We start from the raw sequence: 18,081 nt of genomic DNA, 5'->3' as shown, positions 1-18,081 counted from the left end.
CAAATCTCAACTCCCAGTTTATCCCTTCCCACCCCTTTCCCCTCTGGTAACCATAAGTTCATTTTCCACATCTGTGATTCTGTTTCCCACTGTATAGATTTTTAAAATCATGATCCATGAACAAATTCCTCATTGACACTGATTCCGGTTTTTTAATACAATAACCAAAGCCTCTTTTAAGAGGCTGCTTCTTTTTTCCCCCAAACGTTCTTTTTTCCCCCAGTTATAAAAGAATAAGATGATTGTCATAAAAAATTCACACAACACAGAAATGTACACACAGAAATGGATGTTCCCCAGAGTAACTGCCATTGACAGCTTGGAGTATATCCTTCCACACCTTTTTCTATTCAAATAGGAACAAGTAGGTCCAGAGGCCTTGATACATTATTACAGAAAAAAGGAAATCGAATAATAAGATTCAATTTTCTGTATCCTATATCTTTTGTATTATATGTTGTATTTTGTAAGATTTCAATTTTCTGCTTAAAAAGTACATGCAGGAAAAATCTGGAAGAACAAGAAACTTTCAAATGCCGATTTTGCACATTTCTGCAATGTTCTGTGCTTGGATTTTTAAAATATCTCCAAGTATAGAAGTATAATGAAGTGTAATGTGTATCTATTTCCATAGCCATCCGTGAGGGGTGACCTCATGACTGTATAACTCTGACTTTTCACAAACTGAACACACACGGAGAAGCAGAACACTCCCACCCCAAACCTTGTGATCATTCCTGCACCATGGGTACCTGTATCCTGACTTCTCACTTACATAGACTTTTTGTCTATTTAAAATATCTGTGCTTGAATTTTAACAGTGACGACGTATTGCATTTAAAATGAGAATATTCAGTTTATGCCAGTTATAAAATTCTGGTTTTTGAAGTGAAAAAAAAAAAAGTGAATGAAGGGCTGAAAATGGCAAAATATTCTTCTTCTTATGGGTGAGCTGTATTCCATTACATATATAAGCTGCATCTTCTTTATCCATTCATCTATTGATGTGCACTGAGGATGCTTCCATATCTTGGCACTTATAAACAATGCTGCTGTTAATAGCGGGGTGTATGTATCTCTTTGAATTAATTCTTATTTTGTGGTTGGCTTTATTCCTTTGATAACTGTGTAAGTTTAAAAAGCTAAAGCTTGGGGGAAGGTGTAGCTCAGTGGTAGAGCACATGCTTAGCATGCACAAGGTCCTGGGTTCAATCCCCAGTACCTTCGCTAAAAGAAAGGTTAATTTAAAACTAAGTAAGTAGACCTAATTACCCCCCTAAAAAGCTAAAGCTCCAACCGTTTTAGGAACAATGAACAGTACATATATGTAAATTAAAAAATACATGTGCAGTACATTGTGTATATGTATTTATATGCAATATATTGTATGTGTGCAGTCAAATTGTAACAATTCTACCTAATAAAACTGAAAAATGAAAAAAAAAGGGGAATATTCAATATAAATGTTAAAAGACTCGCAGATGTGGTGGCCATCATTTGATGCTGGCGTTAGGGGTCTAGCACACGCCTTAACAGCTGCATGGGGTCCCTTACATTGCAATTGATCCAACTGGTTCCTTCTGAGGGACATTTGGATTATCCCCAATTTTCGGCTAATAAGCAGAGCTCTGAGGAACAACATGATGCTTGTTTCTTTGTGCATGTCATGCTGAGATGTGCTTCTTTAAGAGACACGCTGATAAGTGAAATTTCTCGTCAAAAGGTAGCTAAATTAAGAAAAAAAAATTTTTTTTTTTGATATTTTGCCGTAACGGCGCTCCAGAAAGTAGTCAATGCTCAGTTTCTTCTTCAAAACAAAAGTCAGGTGCTGAGCGCAGACCTCCTCACCGCAGTCCCTGCCGCTGGCAGCCAAGCTCACGCTGGCTCCCCGGGCAGACCTGCCTCGGCAGGTGTCTGCTGCACAGAAAACAGACAGAGGAGCAACCCCCACCCGCCCTGGCCCCCCAACCTCATCCCATGCCAACCTGCAAACAAGCAAACACGGTCACCAAGACAGCAGCAGGGAGATGCTCTTAAACAGCAGAGCCTGCAGTGGGACGAGGGGCCTTGAGGCCTGTTCTTACTTCCTCTGCGGACAGGGTGTGAGCCTTCAGGGAGGGCAGGCTGCACGCCTGGGCCTTGGTCTCTTATTAAATGGGTCATCTCAGAGCAAAGTGAACCCTGGAGGAGTCTGGTCCAGCCTAACCCGGCCCTTTCCCCCGACCCTGCAGCCTCACAAGGCAGCCTGTCCTGTGGTCCGTACAGCGGGTGCGTGGAAGGCTTTTGTTTCTCTCCAGCACTTTCTGCATCTACCCCCTTCTGTCTCCCACCCAGCAGACCCAGTTCTGCTGCGCCCCGACTCCACAGGGGGCCTCTCAGATGCTGGGAGCAGGTCACACTGGCCCTTCTGTGGCCTCGCCTGGTTTGCCATTCCTTCTTAAATCGCACCTCCCAGCCCTGGGCTGGCCAGGAAAAGCAGGCGGGGACTCTCTTCTCCTTTGACCCGGGCTCGGTGCTTCTGCTATTGCAGCCAAAGACTGAATTCTTTCTTGGCTCAATAGCTCTTTACCTGCTCAAGCCCAGGCTCAGGAGTTAAGATATGATCCAGGGGCTTTTATAACTCCTCCACTCCACAGCATTTTCTCCTGGCCTTTTCCTTCTCTATGGAAACTAAGAGACAGTAAGAAACACATGGACAAGCAACAGAGAGCCTGATGTCTCTCGCCTCCTGTTTGGTGCAGGGCCGCCCGCCTTGTGGCCAGGAGTCCCTGGGTTTCCACGCTCAGTAGAAATGAACAGGTGCTGGTGAAGGCAGGATGGGAGTGGGGCGGAGGAGGGTGGCCCCTGAGGCAACTGCTGTCTGGCTCTGGGTGCCCGGGGTGCTCCCAACCTCCCCAGGCCGTCTCTATACCGACAACGTGGACTATCGTATGTTTTGGGGGCAAATGAGGAGCTCAAGGCAAAATGAAGACAGACTCCTTTTAACCTCATTATTTCTTTTTAACTGAGCATCACAGCTTTGCTATATAGATGAGCTTTTGTGCGTTTACATCGCAGGAGCCATCTGCATCTTTGACTCAAGACTTTATTTTTACAACCAAGGTATTTTCATGAAAGGAACAGAGAGTAAGAGTCAAAATATACAAGCCATGGGAGGGCAGAAGTGAAAGCTGAGGCACTTCCTAGTGGGAGATCAAGTGGCCTCCTGCCCCCCGAACCACAAGTCCCCAGCCCCAGAGGAGGTGCTCAGAAACCGAAGTGACCAGGGGGGTCAGGTCAGCCCCTCTCAGAAGTGCCACTTCCAATCTGGATCTGCTCTCTGGGGCCTTCTGTGAGGAGGGTCAGCTCCAGCCTGGGAAGACCAAGGGGACCCATCCCAGCGCCATCCCCTCGAGAGCCTCAGGCCTCAGTGTCACTGCCCTACCAGGGCACAGCAAGCTGGTGGCTGGACGGCCAACAGTGAAGTTCCCAGCCCAACCCAGGGTGAGTACAGGAGCCGGAAGTGGTGTCACCGGTGGCATTTCTTACTCAGTCCTCCAGTGTGCCTTCCGGGTCGCAGAAAGTGCCCTGGGGTTCTGAAGCCTTCTCTCTGAGATTCCCAATGACCCCATCACAAGTTGCTCCCATGCATGAGGCTCACAGAAAGAACTTGCAGTAGTTAAAAGCAGGCAGCTTCGGCAGGTCAGGGGAATTTCCATGGTTGAGTGTGTCCCTTCTGTCTCATTTTTCCAGATCTCGCTCATCACTGACCGGTGTGTTTTTGTAGCAGGACACCAAAAGCGCATTCTCTGCTCACTTATAAAACCTGAAAACAACAGTAAGTTGTGAAACCACTTATTTTCGGGCCAACGCTATTGAATTTCCTGTAACAGAGATAAACGGATGCAAGACTGCATTCCAAGTAAGTAGCCTGGGGCCAAGCGTTTGTGCTAGGATGTTTTTAGGGTGCATCTTTGTCATTAGAAAAAATTAAAAAGCTTAAAAAACACAGCCTTAAGAGCTCTAGCTTTGCATAGTGTCACTTCCTGCGGTCCCTTCTAAGATGAGCTCTCCATCCGTGCACACGAAGGGGCTGGAGGCAGCAGGCCTGCCGATGGGAGGATTGTCTAAGGTCAGTTAGAGGTTGAGGATTGTCTGCTCCAAACTGCAACTTGAGTTTGGAACAGCCGGTCTGTGAAGCCCAGAGACCATTTCGTCTACACCTGGATTATGAGAGCAAAACCAGAGGTGGTTTTAAAACTTCTTTTTAGCCACAAAAACTTTTGTTCAACAACATCTTACAGGTAAGTGAAACAACAGACAAAAGATGAAAGCAGAGCTGTTCGGAAAGAAGACGGTGAGGGGGCTAAAGGCCCACCCACGGCCACCCCAGCCCCTTCCTCGCCTGCACCGATCCCAGAGGCCCTGGGTTCACCAAAGCACGAGGCCCTGCAGCTCTGCACAACCTTCTCCCAAACCGGCATCAAATCCCTGGGGAACAAGTTACAGCAAAGGGGTGAGTGGGAGGCAGAATCACAGTCCACGTGTACCCCGAGAGGGGGTCACTCCCCATATAAGGTCACCACGAGGAAGGTTCTGAACTGAACCTTCCGGAAGCCCAGGGTCAGACAAATACCGTTAAGTTGCTGTCTCTTAAGTATGGGGCTGTTTCTAAATCCAGCACATAAAGTGAAAATTGCACACAACCAAAATTATCATTGAAAATTACCCCTTAAACACAGCAGGCATGTTTATACAACTATATATACAAACGTAATGTGTATAATAATGCAGAGCACACAGTGTAGAGAGTATGTATGAAAACTTATAATTTCAGAGTATTTAAAAATACACTTTGTGGCCTTTCTCTTGCCTTTTGAGATGGCCTGCCCTCTATCCATGGAGTTGTATCTCTGAATAAATCTGCTTTTACTAAAAAAAAAAAAACATTTTGAGTTGTACACCTGAAACAAATACAATATTATATGTCACTTATGATTCAACAAGAAAAGATTTGGCTTCTTGTAGGGTCGATTTTCCTAAGTGACATGAGCTGGCGCTTTGACTCCAAGGGACCAGCAGCTGAGCACTTGGAAGGTATTTCCTTACAATAGCCATGTGGTTGGTACTGTTATCCCATTTTATAGATGAGGAGCCAGAGGCTCAGAGAGGTGCAGTGACTCGCCTACAGTCACAGGGTGGGTGAGCAGACAGGATTCAAACCTAGATCTGCCTCGCGACGGAGCCAGAGTTCTTGATCGTCAATCCAGAGGCGGGGGCTTTCTGTTTTTTCCCAAACACCTCTAGATGGAGGGGGTTGTAATGAAGGAGTTAGGTAAATATGAAACCATCTCTATTTTGAGAAAGAAAAAGCTATCTGAGAATACTGTCCATGGCCCAGTAGGGGTCCAGGAGCCCCTAAGCCCTGGCCTCTCACGGCCGGAGCCCACACTGCTCCGTGGGCCTAAAGAGTGAGAGCTTTTTAGGTCCTGTGTTTATGTGACTCAGCAGGCGGGTGTGCAAACTCCTGGGACCCAGGTGGGTCATGCCCAGCACCCCACACCAGCGGGGAAGCTGGCCTTGGGGTGAAGCCACTTGTCTTCAAATTCGATTTCTGCTCTTTACTTCCCCAAGGGCTTTGGGCAAGTCTTTCCACTTGTCTGTAAAAATGCAGACCAAGTCAAATGAACTAGGGGGTGGGAAAGAGTTTGGGGTATCCAACTGGATTTATGTGGGCAAGATTGGATGGTTTATCCAGTATCTTATAATAATCTATAATGGAAAAGAATCTGAAAAAGAATATATACACACACACATATACAGATATATGTGAATCACTTTGCTCTACACGTGAAACTTACATAACACTGTAAATCAACTATACTTCAATAAAAATTTTTTTTTTTAGAAAAAGAGTTGTTATCTTCGGGAGCTAAGAGCTAAATCTTACCATCCTCGACATACACTTAAACGACTAATCAGTATTTTTGTTTGCTTAAGTTCTCTCTCTGCCTGAACTCCATCATCCCATCTATTTATAGTGTCTGATGTTTTGAAGGCGACGTCTGGCTGGGGTTTCTTGCAGTTGGAGGCTGCCAGCGCTAAGGAAGCCAGGGCCACGCCCAGGCCTGCAGCACGGGCCCCTCTCCGAGGCCCCGGCCACTTACTGTTTCAGGAGGCGCAGCCGGGCTCTCCTCCACAGGCCTGGAAAAGAACACAAGAACACTGGTTGGCACGGGCTGTGAGCTGCTGACCCCCAGGCCCAGACAGTGAGGAGGGCGATGAGAGGGGCAGCTGGCATCTCGGACCACTTCCTCGGTGCCGGGCTCTGCTCCAACACTTCATGGGTTTTAACTCCCTTAATGTTCATGGCAAACCAATGAGTGGGAAACTGAGGCACAGAGAGAGTGTGTTACTAACTTGCCCAAAGCCATGCCACTAGGAAGTGGCAGTCTGTGTGTCCTTACACGTGTCATTGTGCCCTTCACAGCAGGTCAGGAAGAGGAGGCTGAACAGATAGGTGGTCTTAAACCAGAGCACGTGTGTTCTGGGGATATACACAAGGTTTCCCCTTGGAAAGCAGGAAGGAAATGCAAGTGTGTCTATTTCCATATTTATTTATTTATAATCATTTACAGATTTAACATTTATAATATTTACATATGATTTACATACATGTTTGTCTCATCCTATTACCTTTTATTTTTGAAGCATGTTGAAAACATACATAGTACGTTAAATAAACACAGCTAACATAAATGTTAACAATTTATTAGTATAAATATATTTGTAATTATATATTAAATATGTACATACATAATCTATAAAATAAATCAATACAGCTAATCGCAGTTAGCGTTTACAATTAAAAAAATTTTTTTTTAACTGATGAGGTCCTGATCAAAAAGTTTGCAGACCACTGAGCGCTAGTGGTTCTTAGAATGGGTAAGTGATGAATTATTTAAAAAAATTTTTTTTAAATTAAAATAAAATAAATGCTGAATTATTAAAAAAATTAAAATGAAAATAAAAGAAGAACGGAGTAAGTGGATCCCTTTCTGGGTAGGAACTGTATGCAAAAATGTGTACATGGTGCATTTCTCTTTGGAGAGGGTCCATCATTGTCATCATATGTAGAAAGGGGTCTGTGACCTATAAAACAGACACTGATCTAGTCCATGCCCCTGGGGGCCACCCCCATTTTATAGAAGCCCAGAGAGGGCAAGTGACTTACTCAAGGTGGCACAGGTGAGCAGAAGAGTCAGGGGTAGAGCCTGGGGCTCTGGGCTCTTGGCCAGCTGTGCGGGCCTCCCCGGCAGCTCCCCTGGGGGCCCATAGAAGGTGGTGATCCCACATTTGGAGTGGCTGAGAGCGGAAGCCGTCTCTGACTTTCCCTACAGCCTCAACGGGAGGATTCCTAGCTTCCGGGAACATGACCCAAACTCCACCACAATCTCTGTGCACTGCTTCCACTGCTCACGGCCTTCCTGCGTACGGAGCACATGCCCCGAGCCAGGCACTTGGGCAGGAGTTTGTAAAAGCAACCCTGGGAGGAGGGTAACGTGGTTGCCTCAGAGGGGCCAGGGCATGTGCCCAAGGTCACTAGATCAGAAATCAGCAGTCAGATTCAAATCCAGGTTTGTCTGACTCCAGAGACAGGGTGGTCTCTGATCCCTGCAGCCTGGCCTCAGGCCAAGAACTACCGGGTTAAGGGGGGCAAACTCCCTGCAGGCTGCCACCTGCCCTGCTGCCCTAGAGAAGGAAGGACCCTCGGGGACACCTCCAACAGCAAAAGGGGTCGCCATGACGGCCCAGGAAGGCACAACTTACAGTAGAGGTGGATGGCCACGCCCAAGGACACCAGCAGAACCAGGATGCCGGCCACCAGCAGGCCGATGATGAGTGGGGCGCAGGATGGGCCTGGAAAAGACACACCCCCCCAGCGCCTGAGACGTGCAGATAAATACAAAGACGGAAAAAGCAACCAGAAGCCTCGCCTTCCAGAGAATGCCACTGTTGGCGTATTTCCTTCTAGTCTTTTTTCTAGGCACTTTAAACACATTGAGATCATTTCACATAGAAAATTTCATGTCCCACATCCAAATAAAAAAATAAAACAACTCAGGAGCTATTTATGTTCGAATGAGATAGACAATTTGCATGCCTGGTAATAGGATTTTTATTTTTTATTTTTAAAACTTCCATTTCACAAGAAATAGCTGACTATATCTTCACTGTAAAAGGTTCAAGTATATGGTTAGAGTGCCCCTCGGCATCCTGGCACCTTCACTGAAGTAACTGCCACTGTTAACTTGGCACCTTCTCTTTGCATGTACACATACATAATTTACAGGGAGGTGTCCTGAGGAATGGTCACAGCTGAGCTAGGAGCTGAGACACAGCTGCAGGTCCTCGGTGAAGTGTGATCACCTCCCCAAAATGTGACTCCAGGAAAAGCTGTAGCTTCTAGTAAAGGTGAGGAAGAGCCATACCAGTGACACGAGGCCCCGCCTTCCTCGGGTCTCAGGGTCTCCTGGGGTCTGGGTCTCGCTACACTGCTCCTGAGACGGCAGTTTAGAAATTGTCCCCCAGCACCGCCCAGGGGAAGCTCAAGGGGAGCAGGCTTTGTTTTGTTTTGTTTTATGATAACAAGTTTTGAGCTCTATCTGGGTGCCCCGCCAAGCTGAGTGCTTTGTGTAAACTATCTCATTTAATCCTGCCTTCCCTGCAGCCAAGTGAACATCCCCACTTTACAGATGAGAAAACTGAGGTTCAGAGAGGCTAAATCACTTGCCCAAGGTCTCAGAGTATAAACAGTGGTAGACAGGGATTCAGATCTAGGCCTGGCTGACTTAACCACTAGGCTACACTTCCCTCGGCCCCTACCCCCAACACAACCTCCACCTACTTCCCTTGCCCCCACAACTTCGGTCACCTTCACACACACACATCCTGGTTACTCTTAATAACCTATGAGTGTTGGATTTGTATGGTACCCTGGGATTTTACTGAGGGTTTCTGTCAGAAAGGAGGCAAAAAATTTGACCATTTTCCCATCATTTATACAGGGCTACTGGAGTCACTGTTGTTCAGTGGTCCTTACATAAGAGTGAACAGAGCCGACTTCTCTTAGAATTGAGTGCCAGGATGAAGGCTTGGTGGCTGGGTTGTTTATATCATTGTGGTGGAGGCGGGGTAGGGTGTTGGTGGTGCCAGGTTACTTGCAGGGTCCCTGTTGTTTCTCTGGGTTTGCTTGCTCCCCCAGAGACCTGGGCTTTGCATCCTCATCTTAGTGCCTCAATTATATTTGCCTTTTTTGCCCTTTTTTGGTTACACCCTGCCTGAAATCCTTCAGGTAAAGCTGTGGGGAGTAAATACTTTATAATAAGAGATCATTCTGTCTCCGCCTTTATGTTCCCCAGGACTTCGCCCTTCTGCACGCGAGTTCTGTGACGGTGTGGGCAGCTCCCTCTCCCATCCCCTGGGTCCCGGTAGATGCCTCTCCCCGGACCCCTTCTGATACTTTACATATTTAAGACAGAGCCACACCAGCAGCACGAGGCAGCCCAGTGTGGCTGCGTGTGGTTTGTTCTATGGGTGGGAGCAGATGGCACTTTCTGTTAGTCACCAGTAACCTCGGAGGGACAGAGGTCAGTGTTTTTCCAGAAACATATTTGGCTGATGGGTTCAAGGAAAGCGTGTGTGTGTGTGTGTGTGTGTGTGTGTGTGTGTGTGTGTGTATGTGTGTGTGTGTGTGTGTGCGTTCTCCAGCTACGGTGTCTGGTGCTTGTAGCACAGAGCGGTAAGTTGGTTCACTCATTAGTAAACATATATTAAGCACCTACTGTATGCTAGGTCCTCTGTTAGGCATCAAAGCTGGGAAAGTTAAAGTGCCAGTCCTGTGGGTTGGGATTTTTGTTTGTCTGTTAACAGCTTTATTGAGATATAATTTGTGTATTAAAGTGTATAATTTAATGGTTTTTGTTATAGTCACAGAGTTGTGCAGCCATCACCACAATCTAATTTTAGAACACTTTAATCCCCCCAGAGAAATCCTGTGCCCATTAGCCATCATTCCCCGTTCAGTCCCCAAACCCCTAGCCTGTCTGCTTTGTCTTTATGAAATATTTTGTGTCAAGGGGATCATATAATATTTGGTCTTTGGTGACTAGCTTCCTTCACTGCAGAATATTTGCCAGATTCACCCATGTAGTAGCATGGATCAGTACTTCACTATTAATTATGGCTAAATAATATTCCACTGTAGGGAGAGTCCATATTTCATTAATCCATTCATCAATTTGAGCTGTTTCTACTTTTGGGCTGTTGTGAATAATGCCGCTAGGAACGTTCATGTGCAAGTTTTTGGTGGCTGTCTCCTGCGATAAGTTTTGTCCCTCGACAATTGGCGAGTGTGTCTCCCACTAGACCCTGAGCCACGTGGCCAACTTACTCAGCTTCCCTTCGGACCCCAGCTCAGGGTCAGAGAAACAGGCTGGAGCCCACACTTGGGAAGGGCTTTCGGAAGGAAGGAAGGAAAAGGGTGTCTGCTGTGCTTCTTAGAAGCCAGGGGGGCAGGAGAACTCACCTTTCCGGGTCACCGGGCTTGGCATCCGGCACACTTTCTTCTTGGGGGTGGTCTTCTTGGTGGGCTTGGCAGTGGTGGGAAGGACATCAACTACAAAGCAGGCAAGACACGTATCTTAGCCAGGTGAACAGCAGGTGGACTTAGAGACAAAACTTAAACCGCACATCTCACATTCAGGTGATAAAGTCCTTATCAGCATTCCCTAGGCTGCTGTGGGGCTTGAAGGTCACAGTTTGGTAGGACTTTTGACCTTCTTCCCCAAATCTCAGATGCATCTGAGGACCTAGGGATGGGGGTCAGCTTGGTGTCTGTGAACAGAGCCCCAGCACCCCTGATTAACCACCGTGAGACTTGGGGCAAGTCCTATCACTTTTCTGTGCCTCGGTTTCCCCCTCTGCAGAAACAAAGACGGACCCCATCACCTTCTTGGGGTTTTTGTGAGACTGAAAGGAAACAGGGTGCCCAGCAAAGTGAGCAGTAGGCTCCGCCTGGCTGATGACCTTGCGGCAAAGCTGGAGTCCCCGAGCCCTTGGCCCGACCAGCCCCTCAGCCCAGCTGCCAATCCCGGAGGGAGTGAAGGAAGTTCACAGAAGGGAGGGGGTCCCTTTTCCTGCATGGACAGTGCCACACACGTTGTGTACACTGGAATTTTCTTTCCTTGCCAGGTGTCTTTAAAAATCATATACTGTGCTTAGCATGCATGAGGTCCTGGGTTCAATCCCCAGCACCTCCATAAAAAAATTATATAGTATCAGAGCTGGAGGGACCCTTAGTCTAGCCCCAACCTTTAATTTCAAAGGTGAACGCCAGCTAGGTGAGGGGCTGGCTTCCCAGGCCCCACGGTGGAAAGTGCTGAGCTGGGGCCCCCAGCTTCTCTCCCGACTTCTGGAGGCAGGGGCACTCTTCTCTTGCATTCTAACCCAGTGTCGCACGCTGACATGTGAGGACAGGGCAGTGGGACAAGCATACCAGGAAAAGGGAGACAACTGAGGCTTGGAGGTGCTGGGGAATGGGGTCTGGGGGGGACACCGGGGAACGCTGAATCCAACTCCTGACTTTGTGGGTTGGGGAGAGACTTTTCACTGAAATGATTTTCTGCAAAGTGGTAGGAGAGGGAATCAGGTGACACCTTGAGCTTGAACTCTTGACTCAAGGGCACAGGGAGGGGCAGCCAAGGTTTGGTCATTTGGGTCTAGCATCTTCCATATAAAAAGGGGACACCTGGGACCCTCGCCACTCTGTGCCGCCTTTGGGAAGCGGAGAACGCGTGCCCCACTCGGCCCGCTCCGTGTGGTTTCTACAAGAGCCAGCTAGCCAGAACGAACCCTTATCAAGCTCCCACCGCGTGCTAGTGGCGGTGCCAAGCATGTCAGCTTGAGCTGATTGAACCCAACAGCTCTGGGGACAAGCCTGATCGTTCCCATTTCCTCCCCGAGGACACCTAGGCTCAGAGAGTTGAAATAAATAACTTGCCCAAATTTCGAGAGCCGGTAAACAGCAGGGCCGGCAGCTGAGCCCAGAGGCTCTTTCTAGGCTCTCACGGTGCCAAGTTGCCTTGGGGGCAAAAGGGTTTTGACAGAAGGCTAAGCACACCAGGGCATCAGGTCCTGCTTCATACACAGGGAGGCACGGAGCTCTCCCAGCCGGGGGGCGGTGAGCTTGCGAGGGGGCCCTGGCTGGGCTCTGTCAATCCTGGTCCTGTGGGGGACAGGGGTCTGTGCAGAGACATGTTCCATCTTAATGTCTTGCTGCCTAGACTCAGGTCCCCTTGGTTCTTCCTGATATCACCCCCCACCACCCGGTTCAAATCTCCCCCCTTCTCTCCTCTTTGAAAGGGGCAGGACTTTTGAGCCCATGGCGTCTTGCGGGGCCTGAAAAAGGTTCATCTTCCCCCCAATATTTTCTCTACCATCCGGGTTCCCTCCTTTAAAATGTACTGACTTTCCAGCAGGGGGGTGGGCTCTGGTTACCGCCACCCCTACCCCCAGGGAGGTGACATGGCTGTGTGCGCTCTGGGGAAGCCGGGCGGTGCAGCGGGAAGGGTTTGGAAAGATCAGAGCCAGGAGTGAGTGGGTGGGGGTGGGGGTGGGGGGAAGCTTCTGGAAACCAGTTTTGCTTATTTCCCCATCCACCTTTCTTAGACCTGAAATCTCGTGAGTGGGAAGTGTGGGGCTTATAGAGACAAAAACAATAAACCTAACCAAAACCCCAAACTCAGAAAAAAGCCCAGTTTTCAAGACAAGAATCGGTCGACGCCCACCCGTTCAGGGATGCCCTGGTTCCTCATCCAGAGATCGCTCCCCACCTTCCCACGCCTGGATTAAAGACCCTAGGCTGGTGAGATGTAACAGAAATGTCACCCTGGTCTGTGTCTTCTAACAGTGCCTCTACGCCTGCACCTCCGTGCTGAGTGGCCTAATTCCTGGGGGGGGGGGTATCCCTTGTCACCCTCAGTGCCTCCAGCCTGAGAAGACCCCAGGTGTGTGGAAAGGAAGACAGCAGGAGGCCCACAGGGGGTTGGTCTGGCCCTGGGCTAACATGGGGAGGGGGCTGAAGCCAGACGTGGGCCTTTGAGGATTCCTTCTCATCCCTGATGGCTCAGTCCTCACCGTCTGATAGGGCAGCCACCGGCCACGTGGGCCGCAGAGCACGTAAAATGCGGCAAGCCTGACTTGGGATGTGCTGTACATGTGAAATACACATCGAGCGCTTATGAAAAGCAAATGTGAAATATTTCATTAATAATTTTTATACTGACTATGTGTGGAAATAATATCGTTGATAAATTGGGTTAAATAAAATATATTATTTAAATTAATTTCACTTGTTTCTTTTGACTTTTTTGAACGTGGCTATTAGGAAATTTTAAATTACATCTGTGGCTCGAAATATATTTCTACTGGACCTGCTGACTTAACTCCTGAGGAACTGCAGCTTCTAAGGGCTGGAGGGAGTCATGATGGCCATTAGCAGCCCCGTGATACAGATGAGAAAACTGAAGCCCAGGGAGAGGAGCGACCTGCCCACAGGCTCACAGTAAATTTGCAGCAGAATTTGCAGCTGGGTCTGGGGTCCAGCCTCCTCACTCCCTGCAACCCTGGGCGTGGGTTCAAGCCATGGGTGCCCAGGCACAACGTGCGGGCACCTGCACCCCAGCCCCTCGGCCCTAGAAATGCTCTCGTTGCGTGTGTCCGGGCAGCAAGGACCCTCTTTCCCTGAGTGCACACTCCGAAGGCATTTCTGAGAGCACTGTCAGGTCTAGGAACTTGGCGCAGTCCAGCCACAGTCTCAGGTGGGCCCAGTATGGCTGAAGGATGGTACTGCCCTGTGACCAGAGGAAGCAGTGATGCTCTGAGCATCCCACCTCCCATGGGAATCAAACAGCACCTGCCTCCCAGGGAGGTTGGCAGCATTAAGTAGAACAACTATGAACAACACTTGTGTGTGCTTAGCCCTGGGTTACTTTTTGTTCCTGCTGGTGGGGGTGCTGCTGCTCCGGGCGGCCCTTCCCTCCTGCAAAGTGGGGCTCATACAGTGGGTGCTCAATGCTTATCTATAGCGCCGAGCCCGATTCTTACCCACACTCAGCTGAGTTCCCTTCCCAAAGGTCAAGTCAGGGTTCCCGACGGTCATGCAGAAGTAGACGCCACTGTCGGCAGGCTTCACATTTAGGAGGCTGAGAGTGTACCGGGATGAATTTCGAAACACAGTTAGCTTCTCCGGCGTCACCTCCTTGCCGTACATAGTCTTTCCGGTTGTGTCCCAGAAGGCCAGGAACTCATAGTGACTGCCAGCGCTCAGGGCCTGGTGCCGTCTCAGCCAGTAGATGCGCAGGTTAGTGGGGAAAGTTTTGGCCTCGCAGGTCAGCATCACCCTTTGGTTGGTCTGAACCATCACGACCTCAGGGTTCTGCAGGAGCGCGGAGCTGCCGCCGAGAGCTATGGGAGGCAGGAGGAGCAGAGACCATCAGCCTGTTTTCTTGGCCACATTTGTAGGGCCTCAGAATCACCCTGAGCCAAGTATGAGGGGAGAAGCTCTGAAAGAGCCTGCCTGGTTGCAGAGCCTGGGTGAAATGCAGCTGGTGGCCTCTGGACTCAGAGCTTGAGCACCCCACCCCTCAGGAGACCATCTGCCAGGCAGGTGTCACGATGCCAGCCTGACAAAGGCGACAAGGCAGAGAGCACCGCTGTGGATTGCCTGCTGATGTGCTTGGATTGCTGCGCAAATTACCGCAGTCAAGCCTCAAACTTACTTTGGGATTTTTATTCCCATTACACAGATGAAGAACTGAGGCATGATATGACTTGTTCAACGTCCCACATACAGCTAGTAAGTGGCCTGCAGTCAAAGTCAAGGCTTCAGGCTGAAGTCAAAGCCGGATTGCCTTCCACCGTGTCCTGCTGCCGCTCTACGCTTAGACCTTCAAGAGGCTCCGAGCAGCTGGAGGAGGCCCAGGGCAAGCTGGGAGAGGGGCTCGGAGTCTCCCGCAGAGCGCGTGGCTGGTGGCGCCAACCTATAGGAGGGCCAGCCACTGTTTCTGGACAGTGACAACGACCAGCAAGGGGAACTCCCTGTCCCCTGGTAGGCACAATTATAGCCCATTCCTCCCCAACTCAGTTACCATCGGTTGGTCTCTGGATCTCCATTCCCAAGGGGAAGGACAGACTCCCAGAAGCAGTGGCAGGAGTTCATTTTCGTCTTAGACAGGAAGCACTGGAAGGTGGGGGATGGTTCAGGAGAACCAGAGCGGAACTCCCAGACCTGGCCTTGAACCCAGCCTGTGCGCCGCACCAGTTGTGGGACCTCAGGCAAGTCAGGGAGCCTGTCTCCTCCCCGTAAACGGAGGGCGGCCTGTGCTGCTGCGTGCGAGGCTTAGAATGTCGGACGGAGGAAGCACTGCAAACTGGAAAGCGCTGTACGCGGGTAAATAAACCGTCTGTGTGTCTCACACCTTGGGGGTTGTTTCTGGCAGCAAATGGAATCTTAAAGGAGAAGATTAGAGTGGGTCCTTCACGGCCAAGGCCAAGAAATCGAATCTGACCTGGTAAGCCTTTCGTTTTAGCTGCGGGGCAGGGGAGACCCTGCAGACCGGGACAGAGACCCAAGAGCATCGAGGCTCGGAGAGGACACAGACCCAGGGGGTCAGAGGAGGCCAGAGTGTATGTGTGTGTGTGTGTGCGCACCCAAGAGGAGCTGGCTTTCTCAGGCTATGGCCCATATTCACAACCTTGGCCGTACTTTTCAGCAGAGTAGAGCTTCCTCGTTGTTTTGGGTCACCGCTCTCTTGGGGGATGTAATAGAATCGATTATACCAGTGTTTACTGAGCTGTCCAAACACGATGTGCGCCTTATCCCATTTAATCCCAAATCCTGCAGAGAAGATACGCTCATTTTACACCCATTTTACACACAAGGAACTCAGAATGGTTAAGGACCTTGTCCGGGTCACACAGCGTCTATACAGTGGATCCAGATTCAAACCCAGAACCTGAGCTTTGAGCCACTCCCTGAATCGAGGAAACCCATTGTGATCCTCTCTGGGATGTCGCTCATGCGCTCATGTGCACACAGTGGGGCTGCAAATACACAGACTCCCAGGGCCCCTCCACGAAAACCCAGATGGGATCCCTCCAGAGGCAGAGGGCTCGGAAGGGGCCTTGGGTTCTCTGTCTACGTTCCCCACCCTGAGTCCTTACTGAAGACTTCCTGGCTGAGAAGCACCCTGATCTCTCTCTCTCTCATGCCCACCTGCTTTTCAGTCCCTGGAGAATGAACCCCGTCTGCACTCTGGACACAGAGCCAGGCCTTGCCACCCCATGGTCTCATGTGATTCCCTTGGTCCTCTCGCCCAGTCCTGATTCCACTCTCAGAGGGACCTGCTGTTTCTAAAACAATCAATAATGCTGGTAGTTTGGAATGGCCTGGACTAGCTTCTGCCTGAGCTGTGGCTGGGTTCACTCGGTCCCAGCCGGGGCTGGCAGGCCTGGTCACCCTCCACAGCTTCAGGCTTTTTGGACAAGAGAGCAAATCGACCACAGGTTAGTGGGCAGTTAGGGGTGTGGAGGGGCTTCTCCTAAAAGCCAGTCTGACTGGGCTTGGTCAGAGGGACAGACTCCCCACAATATTCTAACTCCGACATGCCAACCCCATTGCTGCTTCTTCCGGGAGCCACCGGCCCACGACACCCAACTCCAGGGGATCCTGGGGAAACAGGGGTCCCCGAGGGAGCACCCTGCCCCACCTGTCTGAGAACTGGCAGCAGCCTTGTATTTGGTGGACTGTACTACAGACACGTCCCTGGAAGTAATAAAACTGTGTCTACAGAACCCTGGGCCAAGCGGCGGGCACTGAAGCCAGAACTGGGCCCTGGCCTCTTCCTGGGGACACATCTGGCCAGATCCTGGACAAGGGCATTTTTCCTTCCTCTTGGGACCTCCTACCTCTCTTTTCTTCCTCCCTATCTCCTTCCTCCTTCCCCTCTCCCTCCTCTCTTCCTGTGTCCCGTTCTCCAAGGTTCAGGCTTTTGCACAGAGGTGGCCTCAGTCCTGGGGCTCCCGGGGCTCCAGGGGTGTGGCTTCCGCGCTGCCTCCCGGGGGTCCCTGCAGTCTGGGGTTCTGGGCTCAGCATCCTACAGGGACAGCTCTCCCCAAACTCCACAGGTGCAGTCTCTGCCTGAGTCCAGCGCAGACCGCCTGCTCCGGTCCCGTGGGCAGGATGGTTTCCCCGACTTACCTGCCAGCTGCACGGCGAGGAGGAGCCAGAGACTCCGCTGCATCTTGGAAGGACACCTGGTCCCCGCGGGCCTCGGGGCTGAGACGGTCCGGGATGGGACCGGGCGGGGCTGCTGTGGGGGAGGGCGGGCAGGAGGTGGGGGAAGGGTAGTGGAGAGGGAGGGACCTGGCTGGGGGAGAGGGGCGGGAGTCTGGTGTGAGGATGGCAAGGTCTCCGCCCTCATCCTCCCCGCATTTCAAAGGTCTTGGCTGCAGTTTCCAATAAGGAGGTGATGCCGCTGTCCTGTGCCAAGCAACTGCAGGTGTGTGTGATCGCCTCTTGCCCTAGGACATGGTCAAAACAGGGTCATGACTCCGTGTGACTCTAGCTGAGGCAACTGAGGTTCAGAGAAGTCAGGGCGCTCAGAAGGGTCCCACAGGAGGGGTGGTGGAGCAGGACCCTGACTCAGGCCACTTCCTTCCTTTTTGAGTAGTTACTGAGAGCCCCTTGGGTGCCCTGGGCCCAGCAGGGCTTGGAGTGAAGGAGACCCGGGCCCTGCTCTGAAGGACACACACTTGGGAGGGCGAAGGAAAGTTACCTGACCCTGACCCACAGTCTGATGCATGAGGAAGGAGAGCTGGGGTGCCAGAGAGGGGCCCCAGCCCCACCTGCGCGAGCAGCAAAGCCAGACCTAGACTTTCAGAGTCCGGAAGAGACTCTGAGATGATGACGCCCTCTCTGCTCTCCTCACCCAGTAACTCCCAGACTAAAAGCCAGCGGTGCTAATGCTGACCTCCTCTGAC

The 18,081-nt window shown here is 50.5% G+C and overlaps 1 protein-coding gene across 1 annotated transcript; it reads right to left on the bottom strand.

Moving 5' to 3' along the window:
• Positions 1-3,067: 3,067 nt before the first annotated feature.
• On the bottom strand, positions 3,068-17,433 carry CD8B (CD8 subunit beta). The gene is made up of 6 exons (XM_031441295.2): positions 17,300-17,433; positions 14,146-14,505; positions 10,568-10,657; positions 7,810-7,899; positions 6,147-6,183; positions 3,068-3,805 (listed from the first exon to the last, which is right to left on the bottom strand). The coding sequence occupies exons 1-6, from the start codon at positions 17,340-17,342 to the stop codon at positions 3,793-3,795; spliced, it is 633 nt and encodes a 210-aa protein (XP_031297155.1). The 5' UTR covers positions 17,343-17,433; the 3' UTR covers positions 3,068-3,792.
• Positions 17,434-18,081: the final 648 nt, after the last annotated feature.

Source organism: Camelus dromedarius, chromosome 33 (assembly GCF_036321535.1).
Source record: "Camelus dromedarius isolate mCamDro1 chromosome 33, mCamDro1.pat, whole genome shotgun sequence".
Lineage (NCBI taxonomy): Eukaryota > Metazoa > Chordata > Mammalia > Artiodactyla > Camelidae > Camelus > Camelus dromedarius.
The sequence above is the reverse complement of the archived record's forward strand: the minus strand, read 5'-3'. Positions and strand labels throughout refer to the sequence as shown.